The 17,910-nt window shown below is 36.3% G+C and overlaps 1 protein-coding gene across 2 annotated transcripts in view; it reads right to left on the minus strand.

Moving 5' to 3' along the window:
• ADK (adenosine kinase) overlaps positions 1-17,910 on the minus strand; it is a 273,051-nt gene that overhangs the window by 127,760 nt on the left and 127,381 nt on the right. For both annotated transcript variants that reach the window (XM_040070582.1, XM_040070583.1), the window contains exon 6: positions 17,614-17,722. In XM_040070582.1, coding sequence (XP_039926516.1) covers positions 17,614-17,722 — 109 coding nt within the window. The remainder of the gene's footprint in view (positions 1-17,613; positions 17,723-17,910) is intronic.

Raw genomic sequence — 17,910 nt, forward strand, 5'->3', positions numbered from 1 at the left:
TGCTCTGAGGCAATTGTTTGGTGTTTTCTTGGTCGTTGTTTGTTTGTTTTACCATACTGCTACTGGATATACAGTAGATTTAGTCTCTAAAGCAGTAGAAGTCTACACTCTTGGGAGATTCCCACATATGCAACATTTTGTGAGTTGTCTAAACAACGTAAAACAAAACCACAAAACAACTTTTAAAAAACCCCCTTTGCATACCAATTCAAAACAATGTAAACAAGACAGATACTCTTTTTTTACATATGGGACTTTCAACTTCCTGAAAGCTGAACTATCAGAAACCACTTACAAACAAGCAATCTGATTGCTGATCAGAGTGTCTTTCAGTTTGCCCTCCTCTTCACCAGCATCACCAAACCACACATACTGACTGGGGTCTTAAGGCAAGGACTGTTCTCACATGCTGGTAATTGATTCATTCATTTTGAATTTACCCTCCCAAAAGCTAGATGAATGATTTTTTTTTTTTTTTCATTTTATCTTTTGACCTCCAATTCCCTATCACCAGGGTATTTAGGAAAGCAAAAAAACCTAACCAGATACACCCTCAAATTCTACCTTTTTGAGAAAAACTTACTGCTTGGGAAAAAAGAAAAACTCGCTGCAAAAAAGCAAAATTCATTAAATAATTCTGAATAAATTACAGTCATACATCCTCAGCTGAAATAGTGTTCAGCTCTTGGGAGCCAGAAGCAGGATTCTGTGATTGCAGGCAGACCTGGTACATGAAAACAAAGTAAGATAGCCACAACTAAATTTAGAACCAGGATGCCACAATTATGTGGTATCATATAATTAAGATATACTATGCTTTATATGAGATTGAAAAAATGGAAGGATAATTAATACAAAAAAAGAAATACACATCTACGAATACTTGCTGTGTTAGGGCTTGTCCACATCGCAACATATATATATAGAGTAAACTAGACTGTAATAGTATCATAGCAAATAAAGTTGAAAAAGACCTCCAAGATCGTCAAGCCTAATCTCCAATGCAGTTTGTACTCTGTGGTAACTCATAGCAAGACTGTTTGTGGAACGTCTCCATGTTTGTAGAATGAAAGCACATCTTGCCGCTCCCTCGATGTGGTGTCTGTTCAACACCACTCGCGCAACAGTGACTGCCACACTGCTACTGCTGGTTTCTGCAGGCCAGCCTTGGGACTTCCCAGCCTTTGCACACATTGGCCTATTCCATTCAGAAGTTACAAGTGTTTCCTCACAACCTGCCCACACTAACGAGATCCATATGGGGTCACCCTTCTTTGACATAACTGCTTCCTCCAGATCAACCACCTCATACGAAATCACTCTTTCTCGATGCCACAGCCAGCTTCAAGCTTCAGGAAGGACACCGAGAACAATTGCTCAGTGTCTCTGATACTGTGGGGACTAAAGGACTCCCAAAACTACCATGTGAGAAGTTTAAAATTAAAAATTCTACTTCATCCACGGACTACTCAAGTGTATGACTTGTTACTCCAGGAGGCCACAAAGGGAGAAGTTCGAAAAACTATTATTTACTTGTAGAAAACTGATAAACCTCCAGAACTCTTGAGCAACATGCCACTGCCTTGAGCTGAGGAAGACCCTGAGCTGCAGATTATAGAATGCTGAGAGGGTATTTTGTGCATATTTCCCTACAGCATGGTTATGATTTACTCTTCCCTCAGAATTTCCTGTACTCTATCAGCTCACTCAAGAGTTACAAATGTTGCTCTTGCTTTGTTCCACGGTTTTATTTCTCATTTACATTTCTATTTTATTCTGTTGAAGAAAATATTTTAAAGAAAATAAGCAGTATCTAAACCCCAGTTTTTACATGTTTGATTATCTAATGAGAGTGATATAAAAGGAAGGGAAAGAGTTTATGTATAAACAGCATTGATTTAAAGCAACTAGAGGGGCTGAGGCTAACTCTTGTTTTTGAACTTAAAAGGAAAATCAATGACAGTAACTTTGTCAAACCATGCCTGAACATTTGTATTAAACTATGTCCCTGTAAGTTTGGAGAGCACCTTAAACTATCAAGATCAATCAGAGCACAAATAACTCCTGAACAAAGCTTTGCTCAAAGTAGCATAACTCCCATTTAGCTAAATCCAACCGTCAATGATCCTGCTACACCCCAGCTGGAGCAGCATGGCCACCTCTGAAAGCAGCCTTGTCCAACTGCTTCCAGCCAGTCAAAAACAGCTACAACCGAAATATCACCTTTGAAAGTGATAATAAATGTTGTGCATTTCATAGCAAGTTAAGTAGTTTTCATTATTTCTGTCAGGTATGCCCCTTCTTGGGAGAATTCGCTTAAATCCACTGGAATTTCCCTAACTAAATCCGTTTTGACAAAGCAGCAACTTGAAAGTGTGCTTAATTTTGCATCTGAAAATTTATTTTCTGAAATTAAATTATTTTTCCTTTCTTCTTTAGGATTAGCTTTCTGGAGTCAGATGACAAGTTATATATGTTTATTAAACTCACTAACATTTACATTAAAAATTCAAATATCCATTATGAACATACGACAGTGTTAAATAAAATTTTAATTAGCAATTATACAGCATAGTCAACATAATGCATCAAATATTTGGGTGATCTTACCAGGATATAATCTCTTATAAAAGAGATATGAGATGTATATAACAAAAGTACGAGCAAAATTGGAGTAAAATTACACTTAGATTTATGGTTAGATTTGAACCACCAACCACAGGCACTCATATTAGCACAAGGCACATCAAACACCACTGGTCTGGGGCTCCTAAGGCCAACAATCACTGAACTTTAACCACATATGTCTGGAGAAAATGATTTGTTTGCCTTATTGTGCTGAACCAATGTAACCCTCTCAGGAAAACCACACTCTAAACCGAATGAGGTATCCCACATCCTAAGAAAGTATCTTCAATATGCTGAATAAAAACATGAGTAGCATTACTTATGGTACTCTAAACTCTCTTATAACATGCTCTTTGCCCCCTCTCATTTAATTTCCTTCTATACTGTGAAAAAAGTCACAACTCCTATGTATGACAACTGCTGCAGACTGTACCATTACAGCTCTTCAGGTGATTTATGAGGTCCATGACTCAGTTTTAAAGGCTCACGTGACTGTGGGCTACCAAATCCTGCAGCTCATCAGCAGGAGGGATTCCAAGAATGACAAGATGAATTTTTATATTTTACATCAAATTACAGCAAGCAACAGAAATCTTCCATGTGACACAAGGAAATTAAACTATAAAATAAATTACAAAGTATAGAGAACATTATCTTGAAGGAGATTTAAAAAAAGAATCTCTGGAGACTAAACCAACCATCCTTGTAGTGTAATCCCTCTGCTTTCACACACTTAAAATCCAGGATTTTGTTGCAAAATGGCAGCAATCTTTTTATTGTGGCAAGTTAGAGGGAGTCAAGATGACAAAAGAATGAAATCCAATTTTTCTGGCCCATTATTACCGAAACGGCAGAGACTATGAGGGGGCTGAAGGATCTGTGGTATTCCATTATTTGAAACATTATGCCAAACAAGGCTATACAAAGTAAGACAAAGGCAGATCAACCATATGTGCACCCTTTTACAATGAATTTTAGACAAAACCCCCACTTTATATCAGACATTACAAGCTAAGAGCTTTTGAAAAACAAACAAACTATAAAGTTTAATATAAAAACCAGTGTACTGAGAAATTTTGGGAAAGCTGTTTTCTCATCAGAGGTTTCGGTAATGAAAAAATTTTATGGCAATTACAAAGCCAAATGAGTCATTAATAATAATCCTTAACATCTGGGAAGAACTGGGTAGTTTATTATAATATATTCTCAAACATTTGTGGCAATAAACATTACACAGAAGATGAACTCACAATGTTTCACAGGATTTCTAAGAGCTTTTCATTGTTTTTAAACAAGAGATTTTAATTTGGGAACCTCTTTTACGCTTGCTCTAAAAGTTGTTACGCATTTGTTGTATCAGGCAAATATTAACTCCCCCTAATTTGCACAAGGCTTATTTTTGAACCATCATCCATTCCAGGGCAGTCATCATTTCTGAATATTGCTAGGCAAACCTATCAGCGAAGGCCAACAGAACTCGAAGCAAATAATACTCATGTAGAATTTACAGCTAACATATTTTATGCATTTTATCAAAATTCCATTATTTAGCTACAGTTTTTCAACTTGAAAGGACTGTAAACACATCCTAGACTTGGCCCAAAACCTGTAAAGGATTGTTGTGTAAGATTTTTCCTAATTCATAACACAATTTTTCAGTTCATTGAGGTCACAGTAAGTATTTAAGCTTATTTCATCTAAAATAATTAATGCACATAAGCAAAACGTAAGAGTACACACAGTAACTGATATTTCTTTTTTATGTAGCTGTGGGCTACTGCTGCCCTTCTGGTTTGGATGAGTCACCCTGCAACACTCATTTCTTTGCCAGTGGCCACATCAACAAACCAAAGTTCTCATTATCTTGATCCCTGTTTTCTTGCTGTACTTAAACCAGAAATTGATTTCCACTAGACATTTTGAATTGGCAAAAGCAAAACCACAACCACACAATAACATTAAGGTTTTTTTGGATTTGTTTTTCTTGTTTTAAGAGTCTTCCAGCTACCAGTGGAAGCAGCTTCCAGGAATTCTATGTAAAGATATATATTTTCTATTAATTTTAAATCTAGCCTATTGTTAAATAGAAAACTTATCTGAGTTGTAAGAAGAGAACAAGACAGTGTTGTAAAACTAATGCAATATTAAATAGTGTGTATTTACAAAAAAATGTCGGTGATTACTTTCAGCATTATAATATATACAGTACTAATAAGATTGAAAAGACAACGTGATGATGAGCCTAGATTTTTGGAAAAAAACAAACCCTCTTACTATAACAATACTGCCTAATTATTGTTAGGAGGAGGAAAAATTACTTTCCAAATTCCAACTGATTCATCAGTTGCACATGCACAAATATATTTATGAGTAAAAAAAGAGCAAGCAAGAACAACATCTAAAGTTTACTCCAGTCTAATCTAATTGGGCTGAAATAAGGAGAATGGGAAGAAATGTGGAAATACTCTTCCTTCCTGGCAAATGTCACTCAGGACCAAAATATCCTGTGTTCTGTCCAAAGGCCTGAACTGTTCCTCTATATGAGTAAGCAAGGGGACAAGGATTATTCTGACAGCAGCCCAAATATCTATTGACTGTGATTCAATAATAGCTGTTTAGGTATTATGACCATTTATAGCCCACAGCTAAGAAAATGGAATTCACATCCTGGGTAACATGCTGGGTGTTGTCTTCTACATAAAAAAGCCTAAATTCATCCTGGAAATTTCTACTTACTTCGACGTTATTACATTGTACCATCAGAATTAAAACATTTGCCTTCAGGGCAGATCTTAATTGTTGAGTTGCTTTCTAATTGGTAACACAAGTTTAAAACAATTATAGCTTAACAAAATCTATTTTCAAATCTAAAACCAATAGCTGGAACAGTGTGGAAAATGCATGAAATGCTCCACCATGGTTCACCAACGCGTAAGCTGTATTCTACTCTATTAACATTATCACAATATTTCTGAAAATACAACATTAAAGCACATATATTCTTTTTATGCAAAAGAGAAAGACATTATAACATGCCCAGGAGAATTTCTTCCCCAACATCTTTTCTTTTTAACCTCTGACACTTTTGTCTTACTTTTCATTATTGTTTCCATTTCAGTTCTTGCACTAGGTCAAAAAGCAAGAATGAGAGGTGCAAGCCAGGAATCTTTTGAACTTAAAAGCTGCAATAGTAAATTATCAGTTCAAAGTCCTTCCTAGTTCAGTATGGCATCCCAACAGCAGCCACACGTGGATCTCTAGACAAGGCTAAAACAAGAGAAGCACATACAATACTCTTCCAGATGCCAACTATTGTCAGCAGAGAGGATTTCCTACACAGATCTGCAGTTGCAGAAGGACTGGAGTACTCTCTCGATACTCTTTTCTGTCAGGTCAGTGGTGACATGACTGCTAGTGATATGAAAATCAGCAGACACAATCAGGTTATCCATTAATTAGTAGAATTATCCACAATGCTATTGATCTCAGGTTACTCGGTTAATTTTTACATATGATTCTAAAGTGGTTTTGCTACTGTTCCCCTCTCCTCCAACCTATGATGTCACTTGATCAACAGAGCAGCCAATAACCACACATCTTTAAAAGAAAGTTGAAATTAACTTTCTTACAGATGAGATCAATTCAACCTAGTGCTGTAAAAAAACCCCAAAAGACAACTGGTAAGCCTGTAATTCTATATTGTATAAAACGGGATATTTGGCTGGGGATCGCAACTGAAGTTTAATGTAAAATTGATACGGTAGAGTGACTGAATAAAGCAGAGAATATGCCTCCAATTACAGGGGGTTTCAATACCCTTTGCTGACATCTGTCTACTAAATCATAATATTGGATGTTTTCTGTCGTTACTTTGACCGGTGTACAACACTTGGTACCAACTCTGCAATTGGGGAGATTACTACAATGCCATTTTTCAAAAGAAAAGAAAGATGGCACATGCTTCCATTTTACTGACACAATGTTATCATCATACTGATAAAACTAAGTACTTTTTAAATTCATATTTTGAAGGTCTGTAGGCTTTTTAAGAGAAAGAAATTTAATGTTTTCAAGATAATTAGAATCTGATTATTTTATTTAATATATTTACCATTCTAATGTTCAAACACTTGACTCTTCTGCAATACGCATGTCACAATATTCCATCGTCTAAAAAATTTTACCATTTTCTGATCCTCTTCTACGAACTACATTTTCTACTTCTGCTGTTACCGTGAAATGCACTAAAGGCAGGTCACATGATTTCCCTCATGTCAACAAATGATGGCTCAATTAGGCAGATAAGAATCTACAGTCCTCAGCAGAAATTCTCTTCAGCCCATTCTCAGCAGTATAAAGAAGCACTTAGGGACAGCACTGGTTCTGGGGAATGAATACTTGCTATCCTTTATATACAAGCTCCTTGAAAATTTCTCTCTTTCTTCAGCGAAAATTGGATCCTTCAAATCACTTACAGCTTGTATTTTTTTTTTCCTACATTCAGTTGAGGTTCACAATTCAAATACATAAAATAATGAGGAATTTAAATTTTAGTACACTGCTCTATTAATTCTAAATCAGAATTCTTCCTCTTGGAAATAAGCTATCTTAATAACTAAACAAAAAGTACTTTGCTTTGACTACCATCCTCAAAGGACGGGGAAATTCATATTTAAGGAACAAAGTTCATTCTTACCTTACTTTGCCGTGATCAATGACAGTAGGCACAGCTATAAATGCCAGTACTGTCCTGGGTGCCCTCAGTAGATGACAAGGTTGTCTCTGCCTCATTCCTACTCACACAATCTTCCATATCCACTACCTGCCACTGTTTTGCTGAATTTCTTTATTTTAACCCTTCTGTGAAGAGAAATCCATGAAAAATACTGTGGTCTCTCACATCAGGTTACGCAGAGAGCAAGACAGAGTACTCAGTACTGCCCTCTTCTCCCATTTCTTACATTTGCCTCATTCTTTTGGATTTTATGACTCTTTATAATGCTTAGCCTTTACTCTTCACAAAACACCTCAGTGTTGTTCAGCACCAATTATACTCCATATGGTCTTAAAAAGACATGTTCAGAGGCATATGCTGAGGCATATTTCATGATAAATACTGTTAACTGCTGTTTCCCACCATTTTCAAATTTGCAGGAAAGTATTGTTATATTGCATCTGGCAATATCATAGTTGGCAAAAACTATTAGGAGCAGTGGCATCCTGCAAAACAACTTCCGTAACTTCAGCATAAAAAGTGGTAACAAGACACATCTTCTCATCTACACGTCTTCAAGGGTGAGAATTGTTAGCCATGTGGTAACCGTGGGAAATCTGGTGTCTTCGAAGAGCTTACCATGAGGTCTGAGTATTTATGGTGAATACGATGGCCAAGTGTTTATTAAATTATTTTGTTCAAGCAGCTACATTATTTAGAAACATGAAAAAAGCACATTATCTTTAACCAACACAGTCGTGCCAAGAGAAACATGGTGCAAGTATGATTGGGAAGGTGAGAGCACTTCTGCTGGTGCAGCAGCTGTGCCTCCATATTAGGGTGCTTATGCCAGAAAGAAGTGTAAATCCCCAGGATGGTTTTCCACAGCAGCTGCATCAGCAAAATCCTTCTATTATGGAAAAAATCTAAGGGCCCTTATCTTTTGTTTAAGTCAAACCTTTGCAGGGATTAGCACTGGCATTTTTATCTTGTTCATATTGCTAAAATGATGTTTTATCTATCAAGCACTACCTGCTGCCATGACGGTCTATATATTCCTTAGAAACAGTGTCTTACATCCACTGCTCCAAATTAAAAAAAAAAATAAAACAAATCTTCAAAACCAGCACATATTACTTTATTCAGAGAATGCAGTATTTCCTTGCGCATTCTACCCTTAATTAAAGGAAAAAGAAAAGAAAAAAGGAGGATCTTCCTTCTTTTGACCAAACCAGACAGTCTGAAGCACATTTACCAAGGTGACCCGGTGCACTGCTGATTGAACAGCAGCCTGACGACCAGAAGGATTAAAGCCACACCACAAAAACTCCTCAGTAGCTCCTTTCAAATGAACTTCCAGAGCCTGCTTTTGGGATCAGTCAACTCCTGTTTCAAATAAACCTGATAACAAACAAAGCTGGCAGGACTCAGCCCTTCTGCCTCCTAAAGGGCAAAATAATTTATCACAAAGTTGTAAAAAGCCCAATCTGCAAGGCATGCTATTTATGTGTTTAATATATTATCACTGAAAATCCATGGAGAAGCATTTTTGCAATTTTTTTTTTTTTTTTTAATCCAAGTACACAGTTACTAAGCACAATGTAGCACAAAAATTCTTGACACAGACTTTTAGGATATCGATTAACTACGCTGTAAAAACATTTTGTCTTTCTAAAACGGCAATTGTTTCTTGCAGAATCAAAAAGTAGCCTGCAGGTTCCTATCGTGTTATTTCAAAACATCTGCACTCTACAGTAAAGATCGATGTCCCTCAGTACAGTTTAAATTTTGGGATGAGAAGCAGCATATTTGAATCCCCTTGCATTATGTGCATGCTTACTTCAACATTCTATAATTTACTGCAAGTTACTGGCTTTGAAATGGCATGCCCAAATGTTATCAATGTTCATCTCAAAGCAAATCATTCATCATAACCATTTTAAAAAAAAGTATTTAAACAACAGCACTGTCCTTATTACACAAGTAAACAATAAATGAAACTGTAATTTTCACTTCAGACCAAGCAGTGGGCTATCAGAAATAGTATAGCTCTTAAGTTATGCATAGTCTTTGCTGTTAAAAGAAACTCTTTTCTTCATGTAAAACACAGCACAGTTGCATGCAGAATCTGTATTTTTTTTAATGTAAAAGTTGATGACATAGATACAATACAAATTTCAGGGTTATGTAGACTATGACATTTCTTCATGTTAATGAGGTCCAGTCCTTTAGAAGAAAGGAGGAACCTCACATTTCAACCAACTTTACACAGAGTGGTGACTATGAGTTTATGATAAATTTTGGTAGGCAGCAACCAAAACAAACAAGTTTAACTCAAACTAGTCACAAATTTCATGTTTTGGTCTTTAGAACAGTCTTAAATTAATGCTTCTTTTAAAATGTTATCAGAGAAATACTGAAACAAAAATTATTACAGGATAGAACCAATATTGTTTCAGAGCTTCTAATGCCTGGATTTGATGGTTGCTTTAGTTTCGAGATTTTGCTCTAAGAAAGTTGACATGGTAACAGACAAAATTCTTATGCTCTCACAGGGAGAGCATCGAATGAAGCCTGACATGCAAGAGAAGCTACAGTAAAAATTTCCCTTCCAACTGATTCACCACACCACTTAGAGTATAAAGTCTTCCCTTTTAAATTTACATTTAAATAAGTGTGTTCAGTCTGTCCACACTTTACATATGACTTGAGACTCAGTGTCCCTAAAGGCAGAGGCACCTGGGAGCAGAGATCTCTGCAGTGAGCTGTGGGTGGCACAGCAGGTCCCTGTCCCTTGTGAACACCAATTCTCAGCACTCCCCAGCCTGCCACAAAGCCTGATTCAGTCTTTGCAGACAAGTAGCTTACAACCAAGAGACTGATTTAGTATTTCAACAGATTTACATATTCTATTAATGAAATAAAAGCATGCCCTTTCCCTTCTTCTCCCCACCCCCCCTTTAAAAAGCAATATACTTTAAAAAGGGTAATGCAATCACAACCATTATGTCAATGAAAATTACATGCTGGGTTTATCTCTGTAGGTATCTGTCAAATACAAAGCGCGCACAACATCTTTGGAGTAATAATGATGTTGTATCATTTTAATTACAAACACTTTGAAAAAGAATCCCTAAAGTGTACCAATTGGGGTGGTCTGAATTAACAGTAGCTTGATAGCCCAAGGGTAGCAAAAATAGATTGAGCTACCAAATTTCATAGTAGTTATAGCAGCTGTCTTCTTGCCTCAGGGAACCTGGGTATTTAACAAAGCAGACAGCTTGGCATTGGCATCTGATTAGTAACGTGGGTTTTGTTGGACAGAATAGGCACAGTTCTATTGTTCCACAGGTTCGGAATTCGGAGAGCTACGGCATCGTTTAGTTTTTATAGTCAGCTTCTGTGTATTCACTCGCAGGTATTGTAAAAGGTTATTTTCTCACTTATCACTTGCTCCAAGTAGGGAATATTGTCTTGAAACGAGCAATGAAACATGACAGGATTTAAATGTCAGGGTCAGTTGCCTTCCCATTTCTGTGCCAAAATTTTGTTGAACCAACTGTGTAAGTTTTTCTAATTGGGCAGAAAAGTGAATAAGGTGAAAGCCTGTTCTCCCCTTATCACAGAATTATTTGGAATTTAATATAATTGTAAAACATCATTTATTCTAGCCTAACTTTATAACAGAAAATTTCTCTTCACAAAGAAGTCTCAGAGGTAAAACCCAACTATTGGGCTTTCTGGGAGAGGGGGATTGATTTTTATTTTTCTAATTCCACAGTAGCCTGACAGTTTGGATAACTATTGGAGTAAGAGAATCTCTAGTTCAAACTTAATCTGCTAAATAGTAAAAAATCTCAGTTAACATGCTTTATCTAAAAAGGTTTGATCTCGGGACATAACCTTAGCACATACAACAATATTACTCCGAGGTTTGTGTTTGAACTTCATACAGCCAAAAAGACCCCCCACGTGGCTCCTCTCTCTTTCATTCTTTAAGTATACATCACAAATTATTGGGGCTTGTTGGCAGAGTTCAAATCACTGAACTCATTGCAAATAGTCTACTTCAGCTAGAAGTACATTCTTTTACTCTATCAAATCCATCTGAGGTAATAAGACTTGATGTTTTATTCAACAGAGCTGAGGAAAATTGTTGCACAATAGGTTAATTCAAAATGGCAGCATAGAAAATGCATCTGTCAGTGGGGATCAAATTACAGGGCAAGCTCCTCTCAATGCTTAGAAAAACAAGTCTGCAGTTCTACAGATTATGTGCATGTGTGTGTTTAAAGGGGTGGGAAAGGAGCTAAATATCTGAGCTAACCTCCAATTAAAGTCAATCATAAAAACAGCCAATTTAATGAGTACGGATTTCTTTGGGTAATTATAACACCAACCACTTTTTTTTCTCCCTCTCTTTTAAATCTGTAATTCTGCCTTCTTTTTATTGCTTGCTTTGTCATTAATCGCCTCAGGAACTTGATTTCCTAGCAACAGACTCTGCCACCAAACATTTGGCTCCTTTTCAACATTTTCTTTGTGAAAAATGGCACTGCTATTGCCGCCTGGCTGTTGCAGCTAGACTGCCTGTGTAAGTGTTCTAATAAGGCATTCTTTTTAAAAAACCACACAAAAATCACATGATAAAAGGAGCGATGGCTGAACTTCACTAATTACTGTGCCGAAGAAACATATCTCCAATTTAAAGGCTACTAGGGTAGGAGGAGAAGGACTGAAAATTAAACATGTATGTTCTTCATCCTAAAAAATACAATTAATAACATAGAGGCGAACATTTACAACTAAATATTTTTACAATGTTAGACAGATTCTCGGTTATTTTATACTATAGAAACAGGAGGTACAACCTCCATTAAAAGCTGATGATGTATTTTTCTGCATAAAGTACAAAGAATTCACTTCAAAGAACAGCATCTTGAAGAGCAAATTTCACAACAAAAAATAAGAAAAAAATTCTAATTCTAATTCACTTTTTCACATAAGTTACTTGAGAAAACACTAACAAAATAGCTTATGCATGAGAAGCCATACCTGAAATGGTAGCATAATGCACTCCACTTCCTAAATATATCACAGGATGACACAACATGTGGCTGGTGCCAGTTTAGACAAAGCCTTTTTTGCATTTTAATCAAAGAAATAAAGCTGTGGATTTCCGTATTTATGAGGGAGAAAGGTTTTTTTCCCCCATATTTGTTTTGGAAGCCAGTAAATGGCAGATTTGCTTCCTGGCTAGATACAGGGTCTATCATCTCTCCACAACAAATGCATCCCGCTTCAGCTACGACTTCCAGAAAACACAGGGCCAAAGATGATGGGTTTCGGTAAGGGGTTGTTATCCCAGGCCATGAAAAAAGGCCACAACTAACTGTTGCTAGCTGCACCTTCTTCTCTATGGCTAAGAAATTCACTATGGTGTTTTCCTGGCCATAAAACCTATTCATCATAGGGAGAAATAGTTTTGCATGTCAAATGATGTAACATACTGATGCCAGAGCACAACGGCAGAAGGTATCAATGGGAAAAAAACTATTGTGAAGCTATTGGAACAAATGTCCTTTTTAAGGGATATGTTGCTTCCTGCCAGTATCTTGTTTCCTGTGATGCACACACACCTAGCACATCTCAAACCAAAAAGCCTACCACAATCCATTGTAAGTTATCATACTTATCACTAAATTGAAATAAAAATGCATTCACTGAATACGCCTCTGAAAGGAAGAGACAGCACAAAAGAAATTTCATTTATACTTACATTGTTATAATAATCAGCATTTTTTCCCAAGTAAAATAGCCAAACCCCATGTAAAATACTGTAGAATGTTATTTAAGCTTTGCTACTCATTGCTGGCATCACGCTTATGTTTTGACAGACTCATGTTGAAACCAGATAATTCCTCCATCAAGCCCACTACACTACCAGAGCATCTCTCTGCTTAGACAAGCACTTAGGCATTAAAAGAAAATAAATATAAAAACACCACAACGTTTGTTGAAACAGACCACGGTGGTTGGAGTTCTAAAAATTTCTCCAGCAGATAGGTGTGTTGCATTGGGTTCATTATAATTTGCTGTAATAAATGACATTTCCTCCTGGAAACTCAGCCTAAGCCCGGAATTCCTGGTATTCATCATAACTGTCATTATCAAAATAAACTACACTTGATATTTGAAAGCACAAAAGATGCTGAATGTAATCCAACTGTGGGCTAACAAATCTAAGCAGCATTAGAAAATTTTATACTCAATGTGGTACCACTGAAGGGCATCATCACTGAGAAACTTGAAGTATTTGCTATGCAGAAGTAGGAGAAGAAAATAGTTTAAACTTCTACAGATTATGAAATAACAACAGCCAAATAACAAAATTTGTTTGGGTTTTGGAAATTACTTTACTGATCCATTCTAAGCGGACTCACTTTACCACAAATTGGGAACACAACTGCAGTCAATATTGCCATTTCAGATACTTAGTGAAGTGCTTGGGAAAAAAAGAAACCAAACAAAAAAACTCAACTGAAGCACAGAAGGAACTTTCAAGAAGAGATGCATTAGTTCAGCGCCAAAAAAATACAAGCATCAATGCCAGTGTTCCATCCACCACATCATCACCAACTGCAAACATTTAACAAACGCAGGTGTTGGACTGAAGGACAAATGGAGTAAAACTAAATATCTGGCTGAAATAGGATGGTTAATTGGAACGGGAGAGAACACATTATCTGAAAAGTCACCACCTTGTAAACAATCAGGTTCATGTACAGGGAGAAAGTTAAAATTCAGCTGTCTGTATGAGCAAGACATATGTATCAACTGATACAGTTAAGATTTCACAAGGTGAAGTGCAGCTTTTAATGAAGGAAAGCATTTTATCCTTTTCCATTTTCTTTTCATTATGGAAGAAAAAATGCAAAATTTCTTATATACAGTAACACAGTTACCTATTGAAGTCAACTGACTAAAATCATCCTCAATTTTTTTCTATTATTTTAAGTAACTCCTATCAACCAATTAAAAAAAAACAAAAAAAACCCCGGCTGACAATAATCTTTGCATTTCAGGCCTTTGTAAAATCTGAAAATTAACAGCTTTATACGGCAAGTTGCATTGATAATGTCAAAACGTTTGTGTGCAATGTTAAAGAAATTGAACACCAGCAACTCCCATAGATGCATCTTAAAATAGGTCAAGGTGCACAAATATGGAGTTTTACCAACCAAGTTTGTAAGATGCAACTCTGACACTTATGATTTCTAAAATGCAAGTCCTGACAGCAAGCACAAACTCACAGAACGAGAGAAAAAAAAAAATTGCCTGTTCCTCCCCGAATTTATGATTAGTTTCATGTTGCGTCCCCTTCACAGTTCCAGAGACTGAATGACAGTGTTTAGTGCTATCATGACTCTCAACTTATTCTGAAATAAGGGAAATGTCTGAGTAAGAGACATCTTCTAGCCTCAGTAGGAACCAAATAAAATCCCTCAGAGTGAATTCTAATCAGACACCAGCAGCACAGCTAGCTGATCCACAGCGAAATGAATATGACAGACTGGAAGATATTATGTCAATGGTATAAATTACTGCAAGTATAGGAATTATATCTGCAGAAGGGAAAGAAAACTGCATGGAGTTTGACAGTATAGGTAGCCCGTCTTAAATGATACAAAATAGAGTAATTTTAAAGGATTTAAATACACCTTTAAAGTTTACCATCTTTGAGAAAGCTGGGGCAGCCTCTGTATTTGGCTTCTATCTGTGATTTACTGGGTCCTATTCTCTGTTAGTCTTTCTCTAATTTGTCTGCTGGATCTGATTACCAGATGGCTAAAATAAATGTATTGTGTTCACTCACGGTAACAGAAGTTGTCTTTAAGGGTCCTGTCACGGCTTCACTATCTTTTCCTTTGTACCTACTCCTCCCTGTGTGAATTGATTAGATTTCAGGGCTAAGTTTCACGTGAGGGTCGTTCTGCTGAATGCTGCATTGAAAAGCACATTATCTATTCTAGGAAGCACACAGAGATGACCACAGGATATCGGAGACCTGTCCTAAAGCAACAACTGCCCGGTTCTGCCAAGAAAATAGATTGTTTGATAATCTCAGGACGTGGATTTCCAGAATAAGTATCTGTCACTGACATACACTCTAATGAAATCCTAGAAATGGGTGACAGTTGGATAGCAAGAAGGAAATGAAAAGCAACATATGCACAGTGCAAAGTCAAGGAAGGTAACAAGCCTAAAGTGAAGACAGACAACAGCAGACAAACTAATGACTAGAGCTACCCTCTACCTCAGGAGTGGTAATTGCTCACTACATGGTTTCATTTAATCTGGTAAATCACTATAAACCCACAAGTAAAGAAGCTAAATGAAAGAAAAGGGCATGAGCATGAGGAACCATGGAGAGTTGGTTCTACACTGTCTCCTCTCCTTCAATAAAGTTGCATATGCAATCTGTAATCTGAAGTGATAATACTGTCCTAGAAATCTGAGTTGAGTCCATCCTTAAGTGCTTTAGCTATACATGTGAACAAGGTTCTTTACTCAAAACATCTCCTGCAATCATATATGTCCCTAATCTGAATTTCATATCGTAAATATATAATACCATTTATTAGCACTTCAATGTTATTTCACGTGCACATCTTGGGGTTTATTTTCAGTTTAGTCCAATAATTCTCTGTCTCCTAGTCAAAGTTTGGATGTTGTAAAATTGGCATCTGAGAAAAACAGCTTTTAATATATACAAAAATCAGTGTAGTGAATCATCTAGTCTAAATTTAAGCGATCAAACTGACTGAACACAGAAGAGTGACTTCAGAACTAAAGTAAGAGGAAGCCTTTATCTTAAAAAATACAAAACTGTTTAGCACCTCATGTAATATTTCACAGTTTTCCTGAAGCATGCCCATTAAGTTTAATTTTTCCAAATTGTACGCTGGAAGTTTCACTGGGAATTATATACAAGCACGGGAAAATTAAAAAGGAAACCACCCCAAACTTAGTGCAGTAAAACTTTTGGGGATATTTGTCATTCTTCTTTATTTAAACTACACTCAGCCTCTCAAAATCTTTTAGCCAATAGCAGTAATTCCCAAGCATGGCATTTGGAAAAGAAATCGTTCGAAACACATGAAAAAAAAGCAATAAAAAATCTGTAGACAATACACCTACTTATATTTTGACCACAGCACAAACATATGGTCATAACAGCAGGACCTACTGTCTTTGTACTGAGAAGGTTGTAAGTATTTTTTGTACGGGTTGTAAGTATTTTTTGACAGTTATAAAGGGTCACTCCTGGCCATAGACAGGAATCAATAACAGCCATGTAAAGCCTACAGCAGTGCACACTAACTGGCTGTAGGAGACATTAACACTACCTAAAAGAAGTAACTGTATTTTCAATGAACTTGTTCCTCCTGGTTAATCAATTTTTTACACTTCTTGCCAGCTGTTCCCACATAGCTCAGGTAGCAGAATAGAAACAGCTGTCATACAGAATCCATATATTACATGCATGTTATGAGGTTTTAATCTGTCATGGATGTTCTGTGTTTGTTAATTTTGATCAGTTGCATCAACTTGAGAGCAAGATGAAAACAAATTCACCACTGCTATTTAGACAAGACATGATCTACACAAATACATCTATCTGGTTTGATTCATTCTGGATGGTGAAAAAATAATACTAATTTTGAATCTACTAATGCCCCATCCTCAAACCCCCCTTTCTTCCAGAAGCAAGATTTAATCATTAAAATCAGTTTGCCCCACCACTCACATTTAAGAGATTTGTCAAAATCATTGTTTCTGAAATACTGAGTTATAAGGTGCCACAGTAATTACTATGGAATAAATAGCAATTAAGATTGTTCACACAAATAAGCTCACTGTTTGCAGTGAATAATTATGCTAATAGTGTTTTTCTACATAATTTGTGCATCCTTCACAACAATTTACTAGAAAATGTGAAATGTAAATTTGATGCATTACTACAAAAGCTCTGAAAATATGTTCAGTTCTTATGATTTTTCCCATCTATTTAAGTGAACATACAACTAAGAGATACTTCTACATTTGTACATCTAATTTTGAAGAAATCAAGCTATGCTGATATTGAAGCAGTCATTTTCTTTCCCTGTCTTCCTCTAAAATCACTCAAAACCACATAAAATAGACATTGCTTAAACTCCAGGATACTGTAACACAAACTCCAGCAATTTGAAAGAGGCTGAACTTACTGCTATATAATAAACTTTGGCCTTTTCCACCAGCTTCCAGTTCTTCTCCAAATCAAGATGCTTTTCCTTCTTATAGCAATTAGCAGCTGCAAGGTTAGCTACAAGGGACCTGAAAGTGATTAAAGAACAAGTATTAGACCCTCTGTAAACAACAGTACTGACAATTTCTCACAATGAACATAATTTCGCAAAGATCCTAAAGAACATAAAAGCGATTAACAAAGAGCACCACAAGCCACATATACTTTATTTGACCATTTCATAAAAAGTAAATAATAAATTTAAATAATCGATTAA

The sequence above is a fragment of the Hirundo rustica genome, chromosome 8 (assembly GCF_015227805.2).
Source record: "Hirundo rustica isolate bHirRus1 chromosome 8, bHirRus1.pri.v3, whole genome shotgun sequence".
NCBI classification, from domain to species: Eukaryota; Metazoa; Chordata; class Aves; order Passeriformes; family Hirundinidae; genus Hirundo; species Hirundo rustica.